Here is a 13,338-nt window from a genome sequence, read left to right as displayed (position 1 = left end):
TATAACTAATTATCTTCTTATGATTGATGATGTATCTGCTGATAATAAAGCATCCATGGTGACTTCATGTATCTCAGGATTTAATAGACTGAGGTGATTGTTTTGGTATTTCATTAAAAAAACGACATATTTCTAAATAAAAAATAATTTATGAATAAAAAATTTATATACCTAAGAAATACATTTTAGTAAAAAAATCCCCAATCAACTCTAAAATTAAGGTTGAAAATTCAAATGTTGGTTTATAACCATAAGCATATAGATGCTCACGGGGGTAAGGATATACGTGTGTTCTTATACGTTAGTGTGTGTTAAACATTTACCATGTATTTGAAAAATTCAGCCATAGAAAATTGTAAAGTGCAAATCTTGTCCAACATATATTACATATCATACTGAACTTTTCACCATCAAATCAATAGGAATAACCGAGTATGGACACCTTTGTTTCTTTGTGTATATATATATACACTAGTTACATGTCCGTGCTAACGCTACGGTACCATAATATTTTATGTAATAAATCATTAAATTAAATTTCATGTTAGTCAAATTAATTTTCAAGAATTAGTCCAATTGAGCTTTAATTCAATTAAGGTCATATAACAAATGCATTTTTAAAGCCAAGTACAAAATATCATATTGTGTTTTTAAAAGAATTAGTTCAGCACCATCACAATTATATATAATCACTCTAATACATATAGGAGGACAATATATGTCCACACGTGGTGGGGAAAATTTTGATTAATTATAGTAGTAAATCATGACACTCATTTAAAAACAATACATGAACAGGTACATAGACATTCATAGGTTACTTATCATGGCATGGGCAATCTTAGGCCACCCCAATAATAGAGATAACATACTATATCTAGGTATTCTAAAAGACAACTCCTTCACGGTCTAGCTCTTAGCAATTAGCTCATAAAAATATAAAAATACAATGATTGTATTTCCAAACAACGGTAGGACAACTCATTTGATATATATTCATCTTAGATCCAAGATATACTTTTATAAGAAATGAGCTGCCATGGCCATGTAAGTTTAAACAAATTTAAAATTTGTTAGCTTGACGTTTAAAATAATAATAAAATAGTAGCTAGTCTAGTCTATATATTTAATTGATATAGTAGCTCATGGGAGAGTTTTTAAATTAGTATTGGTAAAAATAATCATAGCAAAATTGGTAAAAACATGTATTATAAATTCAGATCTTACGATCACAACATAGATCGAGTTCAGGTCCATAATATCACAAATGAGGAAAAATGGGGAACAATGTAACCTCGTACTGATTTATTTTTTCTTTTTCCAACCATATGTCCCTTTTCATGAAAATACTGTATATTGTATAGTAGGTATTCATTTTGATGGATATATTCGCCATTTGCTTAAGTGAGGCGGAAGGTTAATTTAGTCATTTAAACTAATTGGGTTGAGTTTGCTAGTCGGGAGGCCCAACACTGTTGTGTTCGATGCAGAAGGTAAAACAAAAAAAAAATCGTACGTCGCCACTGCTCGTATTTCTGCAATGATCTCCTGTCGCATCCATCCAGCTCCGATGCCACCTTCATCCACCGCTGGCGCCCGCTTCTGGATCGACTCGTCTTGTATAGAAGGAAAGAGACAGGATGACGAAGGCGGCTCGGCTGAATCCAGGAAAGAGGCAGCACAAAATAGATTGAATCAATATTCGTAATTAGCGCATGTTTTGCTCCGTTCAGCTGTGGTCGGTTAACCTATTAGCTCAATATTTTGTTTTGCACGCAAAATGATAAATGTAATTAGCATAGGGTTAGTTAAGTATTAATTATTAAAAAGTGGGAAAATGAATTTGTTTGATTTTTTTGAGCAACTTTTATATAGAAAACTTTCATTAAAGAAAAGCTAAGTTTAGCTGTTTGAAAAACGTGCTAACAAAAAACGAATAACAATTTAAGCCAAAACAATAATAAGAACAGGCAAATAAAACTCCTCTTCAACCTGGTATTGTCAAATACTTTTTGGAATTTTAAATAAATATGGTGAAAAAATATCCCTTCACGTATAGTTTTTGGAAATTTTGTACTTGTGATAACAAAAAGGAAAAGTTCAAATATATACTTAATTAAATTTTGACAATTAAGTTCGGTCCAAAATTCAAACCATGTGTGCTCATAAGGAAAATTTAAAACTAAAAAATCCCAAAATTTATGTACAAATAACACTTTTATCATGCCGGTAAGATCACTGAAGCAACGTTAGGCCTCTCACAATCGGCTGATCTGGCCCATCCCTTGAGCCCACCACGTATAAAAGAGAAGGCAAAAAACGCCGTGAACCACAACCTGTGAGATTGCTCGAGTCTTGCATGGGATACATGTTTCTTTGTCAGTTTGCGCAAGGGAGAGGGAGACTCCATGGCTAGGGCACCGGATTGTGGGCGTCGTTCCCCCATGCTCGTGTACTCAGCGGCGCAATCCCCCCAAATGCCCCTAGCTCCCGTGCTCTTCTCCCCCATCCCGCGTGATTCTTTTCTGCTCCGCTCCCGCGCCAAAATCGCGGCATCTGTTCCTTTTCTTCCGCCCCCATGATTTGCAGAGCAGCACACCGCATCGAGACCGAGCTGAACATCGGCAGCTCCCCTTTCGTCTCCGGCGCACCGACTGCAGGCTCTGGTATGAGCTTGAGTTCCCCCATCAATGCATTATAGACCTTTTGCTCTATAGGTTCTTCAGCCTTTTTTTTTTCTAGATCTACGGGTCTCGGTTGCTTGGACTGTGAGAAGCCTTATGGCAGGTCTTACGGTGCTGTCAGGCCCTCTACGTTGTGCGGCCCATTATATACATACATGGAATATTTCCTGTACGCCAGATGCGGCTCCGCTAATCACACTGCCGCCGCCGATGATCATGTTATCGACCACTAATCAAATACCCTTCATTAATTAATTATTTACAACAGTGGCATGAAAATAATTTCTAAAAATAACCATCTACTACACTATTACCTGATCTATGAGTCGTAGCATCAACTTAATAAGGATCATTGAATGAGCTATATTGGACAACTGATCTACATCTTAAGGTACAATAAAAAATCTATTTTTTTCCAAATAACCATCTACTTATGAGTCGTAGCATCAACTTACATGGACCATTGGATGGGCTATATATTGGACAACCGATCTACGTCTTAAGGTACAATACAAAATCTCCTTTTTTCCTATCAAAATAGCCAACAAACAGAAAGCAATATCATGCAGGAACCTCTACGAGGTTAGTATCTGAAAATTACAGGGTATTGCTGAAAATTATAAAATCAGGTTAAGATAAGATGCTTATCAAATTAGAAAATCAGTAGAGGGTTCGTATATGCATAATAGAATAATTCAGAGCATTTATTTCTCTGATTCTCCCAACAAAAAAAAATTTAGCGGCCCAAGTTAATAGCGCACATCGCTGAACATTACTGTACATTGATTAAACAGTGACTAAAGAGAATATTTGCATCGATATTTTTAAAAAGGGCTAGAATATTATGAATGGAAATTGACATAGAGAGATTTAACTGAAATGAACCTTTCGTGACTTAATTAGCAGTGACTTGGTTCAATAAAATCATCTCCTCAAAGAAAATAAGATCATGTGTATTAATCTTTAGTAAATCCTTCAATAAGAAGTTTCTAGCTTACAGATACATGAGAAAGATGGGAAAATACGAGGTAAATGCAAACGATTGCTAGTTGAATCATGACAAAGTGTAGTCTTTAGTAGGGAAATCTTCAATGGATTCGCATTCAAGAGTGTGCATAACATATCCTAGCTGAGTTTTACCGATCCCTGGGCACAATGACAGGGTGACGAAGATTCGGCATTGAAGCAACACAGATGGCAGCTACAAAGGGGCACGGTGGCGGCTTGGCCAGGGACGACGACCACCCGCTGCTGAACATGCACCCATCGGAACCGGGCAGATTAGATCGGCGATAGGGAAGAGATCTTCCTGGCCATAGCGCTCGAGACGCAAGGCCGCTAGGGAATCAGTGGGTGATGGAGGCCTTCCTAGTGGCGGCGTGACGGCGTTGGGGATCGAAATCTAGTCGAGTCGATGTCTGTGCCTGGAGGTTCCAGAGCGACGGAGATGGCAATGGGTTCATGCAATGGGTGGTTGTGTTTGTGCCCGGCGAATCCACGAGGCGACAATGACGGACGAGGGCAATCACCAGCGGGTCGGCTCAAACAGCGGCGAAAGCTGGGTTAGAGGGAGCGCGTTGGGGTTTGGGAGCAACATAGGAGATTGGGAATACCGCGCATCACGGCGTGAGGAACGCAAGTGATGACGGTATGGATAATGCATTGTGTGAGGGGGGAGACGAGCAACGGCGTGGACCATCGGATGAGATGGAGATGATTTAGGCCGTTAGATCTGTCCAATGAGTAAAATGAGTAAATGCGACTTGGTGTACTATAGGGTAGATATCTTCGGTTCTTCCTCAAATTACTACTTGGATTTGTAATTTGGGCAGTTTGGGGAAGTGTTTTCACCATCAAATTAATTAACGTGGTCTGGTGGCATCGTTGACAAAAGTGGTGTTTGTAAGGGCACGAGCAATACAACTTCTTTAGGAGTGGTCTCAACTGTGAAATAGATCGAGATTAATTGTTTGGGAATATATTTTTTTACACTACAAAATGGTCTTAGTAGAAGCTTCAATTTTTACATAAGTTTTATACTATTTATTTTATTCCTCACATTTTTCTAATTTAGAAAATCTAAAATTTTGCACAAAACATCCCTAAGAGATCGATATAAAACCACCCTCTTATTATTTCCCCATCTCTCACTCTCCCTAATCTCTCTCCTCTGCCACCTCTACTGTCTCCTTCTCTAGTGGGAGTTAGCTACCTGAAGGGGGCGACAAGCACATTAGAGCAGATCCAACTTACCGGTAGCATTATCTCCTCCCATTCGCAAGTGCACCACTCTTTGCTATTGTCTTTGCCTCCTCGTCATAGGGCATGTGCACGAATGGGTAAAGCTCGATGGTGGTGACAAGCATGTCAAAGCTGCGTCGGCGTATCACTTTCCTCCAACATGTCGGCATTGTCCTCTCAAAACCTCCCTCCTCTCCTCTTTATGGGGTGATGCTTTAGGATCAATAAAGCTCCATAGCGGTGTGCAGGGATATGAGTGGGATTTTGTGTTGGCTACGAGCTCAACCTTGGTAGATGAGTCCGACCTCCGTAGTGGCGCGGGTTGGACTTTATCCTTATCAATAGATCGAAGCGGATCCTCTTCTCTACCTCGCCAGACTCATCGATAGGGGATGCAATGACAATAGCTAGACGATCTCTATGAATCAGACGCCATAGTTGGCAAACAATTTGTGTTTGGATCACCGGTTCTCCTCAGACCACTTATTATCTCCAAACCACCTGAAACCAAATGGGTCACACAAACCATCTACAAGCCACTCTTATTTTCTTCTCTCCCCTCCATGTCAGGGACATATGTGGATGGATGAAACCATAATTATGCATTGGATATAGCCTAAGTGTACTCATAATGTCTTAAAGAGAAGTATTAAAAAAAGCCACTGTGCTCACAATGCAGTCCGGGCTTCTGTATTGCCCATCACTAGTATGGTAGTATAGTGTGTAGTACCACCTTCTGATTCTATTAGGGCTGATTGGTTGGCTATTTAGAGAATAAGTCAAACACTATATTTATAAATAAAAAATAATTTCTGAATAATATATATATATATATTCTTAGCGATCTAAAAACAGTGTTGAAAAATAAAATACGATGAAAAAACCCTAATATCTAATCAAATTTAAAGTTAAGAAATTCAAATATTGGTTTATAAACATAAGCAAAAGTGAAAATACGACGCTAACTGATTGTTCGATGAAATTCTACCCCTTCGATTGATCCAATTAATTAACGTGAATATGTATGTGATGGATCGACCAAAAAGCGTACGTTGTCTCCCCACTACTGGCACACCCTCTTGGCCTCTCGCCGTTGCAGCACACTACTACACTACACACAGTCTCTCTAGTCTCGGCTTAACTAGGGCCCTGTTTAGTTTTTAAAAAAATTTCCAACAAAGATCGCATCGAATTTTTTATATATAAATAAAACATTAAATATGTATGGACGTTAAAACTAATTACACGGTTATGAAAAAATCGTGAGACAAATCTTTTGAACCTAATTAGTACGTGATCAGTCATAAATGCTATATTAACCTACATATGCTAATGATGGATTAATTAGGTTTAAAATATTCGTCTCATAGTTTTCTAGCGGAATCTATAATTTATTTTATAATTAAACTATATTTAATATTTTAAATGTGTTTGGGTATATCTGTTGTGATGTTTTTTTTAAAAAAACATTTACAAACTGAACCACGCCTACTGGCCGCAAGCAACGTTGAGAGCAGTCCACGTTTGCGCTCCCGCGCTTTTCCGTCGTCGAGCTGATCATCTCCATTCTCCACTACGACCTTAGCGCCTAAGCAAAAAAGAAAGCAGCATCTTCTTCCTCCCTCCACCCCCTATATAACCAGCCCCGGCACCTTCACTGAAACGCCTCCATGGCTCGCGCCCTCCTCCTTGCCCTCTAGCTCCGACATTCTCCATCTCGATCGATCGACCACCTGCAGGCTCTAGCACAGCTACTAGCTAGCTAAGCTAGGAGTTGTGTGCGTTGGGGACGGCGGCTCACCGGTCCGACCGACATGCGCAGAGGTTCACCGTGGCCGTACGACTGCTCACCACCCCGCAGCAAGCGCGTGCAGCACGCCGTCGTGATCTCCGCCGCCGGCAAGAAGCTACCCTGGCCCTCGCCGCGCCGGCCGGGGAGCCATGTCGTCGTCGTTCCTGGGGGGCTCGTCTACCTCTTCCGCTTCGTCGCCCCTCTCTTACCTGATCCCGCCGCCTAGGCCGCCTCCTGCTTCCCTCGTCATGGTACGTATTTAGCTCGATATATATACCTTCTTCGCCATGGCGTGCGACGGACGAGTGGTAGAGATGAGCTCATGGTGTTCGACGATGTTGGTATGCGGAGGGACAGGGATACGCTGCCACTGATGGTGGAGCTGGCGTCGTCGCTGGCGTGCCTGCTGGCGCTGAGGCTGTGAACGCGGCGGCGGCGGCGACGGCGCCCAGGCAGGGCGGCAGGCACGCCGGGCACCCGCCGCTGCCGAGGCCGCCGCCGCGGCAGTGCCCGCGGTGCGGCTCCGCGAACACCAAGTTCTGCTACTACAACAACTACAGCCGCACGCAGCCGCGGTACCTCTGCAGGGCGTGCCGCCGCCACTGGACGGAGGGCGGTACGCTCCGCGACGTCCCCGTCGGCGGCGGCCGCAAGAACAGCAAGCGCGGCGCCGGGGGCGGGGGAGGCAAGTCCGCCGCCGCGAAGACCACCGCGGCCCGTGGCGTCAACAGCAGCGGTGGCGCCGCCGACGTCGTCGCGCTGCCGCCGCCGCCGCCGTCGTCGTTCCCGGATATCCTGAGGCAGATGCTGTTTGCTCCGGCCGCGGCCGCCGCCGCCGCCGCCGGAGGCGGCTACAGCATTGACCTGACCGCGTGGCAGCAAATGGCCGCGTACACGGCTCCGCCGCAGGGCGCCACCGGCGATGTCGGCGGAGCCGTGGTTGGAGGGACGGCGTCGGGCGACGCCAACTGCACCGGCGCCGGCGCCGGCGTTCAGTACTGGAACGGCTGGCTGCAAGATGACATGCCCGGTCTTGATGGGCCTTGCTAAGTAACCGATCCTTGTATCGGTAGATATACGTATACGAACGTATACATACGTATGCACGTATAGCCTATATATACATGCATACACATATACGGTATAAAGTATTAGGTATGTGTGCTAAATTAGTGTAACTAAGCGTGATGTATCTGTTGATCCACTCTAGTTAAACTAGTATATTTGGTTATCTAGTTTTGCCTGAACAACTTATGCTTTCTTTTTTTTCTTTTTTCCTGTTTAGCATTAACTTATGTTATGTTATTTTTTTTTGGTTTTTGCTTTTAGCACTTCTGCTAGTAATACTATGCAAATTGCCAAAAGGAAAAACAAAAGTGAATACTATATATGTGCTTGCTTACCTACAACATAACTAGCTATGGTCCAATACTCCAATGGAAGTAAAGGTTCATATTTTGATAGTGCCAAGCTAGCTGGGCACGTTTACTTCTGCTTGATGTTCTGATATTACCCAATTTTCTGGAGCAATTTCATATCACATGCTATAATCAGCTTCACAGCTCAAAAAATTCAAATGGGTAACGACAAATGAAGCACCGGCAGCAGGCAGCCACAGGCAAACAACTGACAAAATCCTTTGCACAAAGAGACTAAACACAAATATGTGCAAAAGAAAAAACCCCTAAGAGAATACATTACATAGTTACCAAAACTGTTGCAGTATTTCACAGTGATTTTGTCCCTCTGAATATTCATTGTAATAACAGACTAGCAGAGACTAGATCCGAGTGAGGTGATGGCTCACTGGCTCAGGTGTTCAGCTGAATGGGTTCATGCCAATGGTGGCTTCACGGCGGTGGAAGGAGACCCGCGCCTTGGAGAAGTAGTAGTAGTAGGCTCCGGTGAGCACGCAGGTGATCAGGGAGAAGGCGGCGCCGGCGCCGAACGTGCCCCGCCGCACCATCTCGCAGTCCGGCGGGTTCTCGAAGATGACCGTGCGGTAGCGGGTGTGGTAGGCAGACTGCACCAGCCCAGCCAGCAAGCACGACTCCGCGATGAGGAATGTCAACCTGAGTAGAGCAGCCAGAATGTTCAGCGGTTCAGTGCATGGTTGATTTTGATGAAATGCAAATTCACTGGGTACTTCATTGGGGGAAGCTCAGCCGTTTGATAATTGATAGAGGCCATACAAACATCTGAAGATGTCATGCTATGATGCTTGTATGATATTTGTATTTTGGTTATGTTTTTGTTTTGGAGCAAAAATAAGAGTATTCGAAACATTCGTGCAGTCAGTGTTAACAGCCGTGTTCGTTTGAGAGGAAAGTTAACTTACCCCGGCATAAAAAACATAGTAATAAATTAGCACATGATTAATTAATTATTAATTATTAAAAAAATATAAAATAGATTAATATGATTTTTTAAAACAACTTTTCTATAGAAAAAATTTACAAAAAATACACCGTTTAGCAGTTCGGGGAACGTGTACACGAAAAATGAGGGGGATAAGTTAACTTAGAGGGGGCAACGAACGCGGCCTTAATGCAGAAGCATAGCAGTAAAAGTATTTCGCAGATGCTGTACATAGGTGCTACGATAAACAGGTAACACAATACCCATTCCATCAGCAGAAAGCAGGTGTAAGAAAGAATACAATTAAAATATATAAATGCCAACTGTATATGAGGAATCATAGATAAACCCTTTTTTTAAAAAAAGGGTATTAGACAGTTAAAAGGGGAATTGTAGTAAATAATGTTTGCAGGGCAAATCATAAAGTTTGGGCCAAGTATTCCCAAACTGAAATTTCCATAATATTTCTGGAAATAAGAAAAGGTGCAAACTGCAAACTCATGAATGCACTTGGTTCTGCTACAAACTGATTAACAAACTGCAGACAAACCAAATATTATCTTATTTTGATAAGGAAAACAAATTGACTGTGGATGCTCTGAACCTACTGATTCCAGAACTAGCCTATGCCCAACGCAAATTTGCATTTGCAAATAGCCAAATACTACATAAATTAATTCAAAATTTGATTTATATTTATAATACTGATAAGATAGAATAAGTTTCAAGCTGGTGAGGGAGCATCGACTTGTCATGGGTGCAATCCTGAGAAAACACATGCCTGACTTGCTGGTTAACTCTTCGAAGTTAAAATATGTTACTGTTTTTACAAGGAAAATATTTTACTTGTTTCTGCAACTAAGAAAACATCACCGTACAACAAATGAATTTTCATGAAAAGTTGATACAGGCAGTCCATATATCTGAGCTCATACTCCCATATCACTAGCATAATTTACTGCAACTGATTTACTAGTGTGTTATGCAAGAAGTTTAGGAAAAACTATAACTAGATCAGATCATATGCCTCACAATAATCCCAAAAGTGCCCACTCCCAAATCCAAAAAACCAGATCAGTTTAGTAGTATTAACTGAAAGCAACTCGTTGATAAGTTGATCAAGCTTGCCGTTTATCAGTGTGGACTTGGTCCATCCGGCCCGGCCAATAATTTCTACAACCACTAAAGGCTGAGCCTTGATCAGGCAAGGTTGTGAAGGACCCAGCTAGCACATGACAACCCTTTCATTCTGACCAATTCAGCATAAGAACTCTGTTACGGCCAAAGCCAGTGTACAAAATGCAACACCATATCCCAGCCAACCAACTCTTTTATTCTTAAATGACATCAACATCACAGTTTGTATTCCACCAGAGCCTGCTGTATGCTAAAATTCCTAAATTTTTTGCCCCAGTGTGCAACCTAACTCAACATAGTAGTTACCAGTCCAATGATCGGAATGCACATTTCAAGTTTTCACCATCCATCATATATAATTTAAAACTAATCAAATTACGTACCTTCTTTGGGAAATATCAAACGCAGACAAAATATTTTGCCTGTTTCCTCTCCCGCTGAGGAAGTGGTAGAGCTAGGCAGCTAGCGATCACTGGATCACGGTCAGGGTTAACCAAAATGCTGGTTATTACGCGGTTATCGTGGTAACCATGGCTACCACTGGGGGTATGGTAATGGTAACAACCGAGTAACCCTACCAAATTCAAACGAACTTTAAAAATAACTTGAATTTTTTAATAAAATTTATGAGTTTTTTCACGGTTTGCCGTGGTAACCCATCCGGTGAGGTAAACCCTGAACACGGTTCACTGATGGAACAACTATTTGTCTATTTCAGCATGAATCACATCAGTCCACAGGGATTTCGTGCAAGCCCACACGGCAACACCAATCAGCACCCAGTTTTTTTGCAAAACCAAAGGCTGGCGGAGTCATTGATCCAACACGCATTCGATCCTTCTGACTTTTCGGCAAACACAAACATGGACAGCTAGAGATTCCCAAGCTAATCCCTGAATTCGCGCGGCTTCTGCTTAAACAAAGCAAGAGACAGAGCGCGGAAAAGGGCACGACGGCCAGCGGGGCCCGCGCGTCAGCCTCACGTGGAGGTCAAGGACTCAAGGCAGCGAGCCGAATCGTGGAGAGGAGGAGGTGAGGAAGGAAGGGGATCGATGGGGGTGCGTTCATACCAGGAGGAGAGGAAGAGGATGAGGGCGCAGGCGCGCGCGCCGCCGGGCCGGAGCGCGGCGCCGCAGCAGAAGCAGCGGCTGGAGACGGCGGCCACCGCCTGGCCGACGAGCAGCAGCGCCAGCGCGGCGGCGCCCAGCCCCGTGGCCGCGTCGGGGCGGTACACGCAGTAGGTCCACTCCCGCCTCGCGTCCGTCTCCACCCTCGCCTGCCGCGACGCGAACACGAACACGAGCAGCGTCAGCGCATCACCGGAAACGGGATCAGCGGGTGAGGGGTGAGGGGGAGGGGAGGGGGGGGGGGAGGGAGACGGGATTCGCACCGTGGGACGGCTCTGCTCGGCGCCGATGGCGAGACCGAAGGCGACGACGTCGACGACCAGGATGACGGCCAGCACCGCGGTGGAGCCGGCCATGAGGGCGCGCAGCCGGCGAACCCGAAGAGAGCACACTAGCTTCCGCTGCTGCTGCTGCGGAGTGCGGAGTGCGGCGGCGGCCGGAGATCTCAGGCGTCTCGCCGCAGGCGAAGCACGCGGACTCGCGGAGGCGGGGGAGGAGAGGTGTTCGACGCCGCCCTTTCCACCTGCCGTTTTTTTGAAAAAACAAAGCCAAGTTTTCTGCTCTATTTTTATACTTCCGTCTGCTTTGTTTCGAACACCGGAACACGCAAAGCTGAAAAAAAAAATCGGAGTTTTACGATTTCCTACTTGAAAAATCGACACCGTTGTTTTTTCTTTCGAATTAACTTTCTCGGGATACTTCTACATTTCATTTCTCTAAAAATATACTTACACATTTGGCAATCGTGTAGTAGTGCTCCCTTCGGATTTTTTATACCTTTTTAGATCTACATGTTTAATAATTATTTTATCCAAAAATTTTGTATGAATATATAAATATACAAAACAATAAATGAAGATAAAATAATACACTATAAAATAATTGATAATTATGTATATTTAAAATAAAACGAAGATTACGAATCAATAACATTAAGTAAAGTCAGAAGAAGCACATGATGCTTTTTTCTTTTGAATTAGATATTTTAGAATTCGTATCAGAATCGTTGGCAAAAGTTCTGCCGTGCCAATTGGCAACTTGTCCTTGTACTTTTCTGTTGTTCACCTGTTTAGTCCACAGGAAAGTAACGATTGCTTAAACAACAGGGGTGATTGTTCAAAAAAAAACTAGACGGTTTATTTACAGATAAATATATAAATCATGTTTAAGATAAAATAAAACACTATAAAATAATTGATAATTATTAATTATGTATATTTAAAGTAAAATGAAGATTATATATCACTAACGTTAAGTAAAATCGGAGGAAGCACATGATGCTTATTTTTCTTTTGACTTACAGATATTTCAGAATTCGTACATAACCGCTGGCAAAAATTCTGCCCATGGCAATTGGCAACTTGTCCTTCTACTTTCTCCTATTTAGTCAACATGAAAAGTAACGACGACTTAAAAAATATGGGTGATTGTTTGGCTTTTGGAAATGATGCGACGGTTATAACTAGTAACTAAGGGTCTTTTTCATATTGGAGGGTTTCCTAGGCCATGTTTGTTGTATGATGGTAAGTTAATTTATCTTTGGCACGAAAAATACAGTAATAGATTAGTAGATAATTAATTAATTATTAATTACTAAAAATATAAAATAGATTAATATGATTTTTTAAAATAACTTTTTGATAAATTTTTTTACTAAAAATATACCGTTTAACAGTTTGGAAAAAGTACGCGCGGAAAACGAGGAAGATACGTTAACTTTAACTCTCTGACCGAACGCGGCCCGAGAGAATTTAACTAAGATTGAGCACACAACAACATTGGTAGATACGTCAATTTTCCCCATTGATACACGCGTGTGCTATTTCTGTACGTTGGATCCGAACAGCGTAAACGGACGGTCCGATCTAACCTTCCGTCTCTCTCGACCCGTGGCCCACTCCCGGCCCAATACAATAGCCCATGGACCAAACCCATCTCCCCTCGTAGCCCCGAAGCCGAAGGCCTTAAACCCCTCGCCGCCCCCTCACTAGGGTTTTAC

General features: G+C 42.8%; 2 protein-coding genes across 2 annotated transcripts; one reads left to right on the top strand and one right to left on the bottom strand.

Annotated features, from left to right (window-relative positions):
• The first annotated feature begins 6,615 nt into the window (after positions 1-6,615).
• Positions 6,616-7,966, top strand: LOC121055557 (dof zinc finger protein 2-like). Its single transcript, XM_040528298.1, has 2 exons — positions 6,616-6,968; positions 7,075-7,966. Exons 1-2 carry the CDS (start codon positions 6,867-6,869, stop codon positions 7,765-7,767), a joined length of 795 nt encoding a protein of 264 aa, XP_040384232.1. The 5' UTR covers positions 6,616-6,866; the 3' UTR covers positions 7,768-7,966.
• A 312-nt stretch (positions 7,967-8,278) lies between these two features.
• Positions 8,279-11,996, bottom strand: LOC102703905. Its single transcript, XM_040528299.1, has 3 exons — positions 11,603-11,996; positions 11,283-11,488; positions 8,279-8,789 (listed from the first exon to the last, which is right to left on the bottom strand). The coding sequence occupies exons 1-3, from the start codon at positions 11,693-11,695 to the stop codon at positions 8,537-8,539; spliced, it is 552 nt and encodes a 183-aa protein (XP_040384233.1). The 5' UTR covers positions 11,696-11,996; the 3' UTR covers positions 8,279-8,536.
• Between the last annotated feature and the right edge of the window lie 1,342 nt (positions 11,997-13,338).

Source organism: Oryza brachyantha, chromosome 10 (assembly GCF_000231095.2).
Source record: "Oryza brachyantha chromosome 10, ObraRS2, whole genome shotgun sequence".
NCBI lineage: Eukaryota > Viridiplantae > Streptophyta > Magnoliopsida > Poales > Poaceae > Oryza > Oryza brachyantha.
This window is presented reverse-complemented; position numbering and strand designations above follow the sequence as displayed.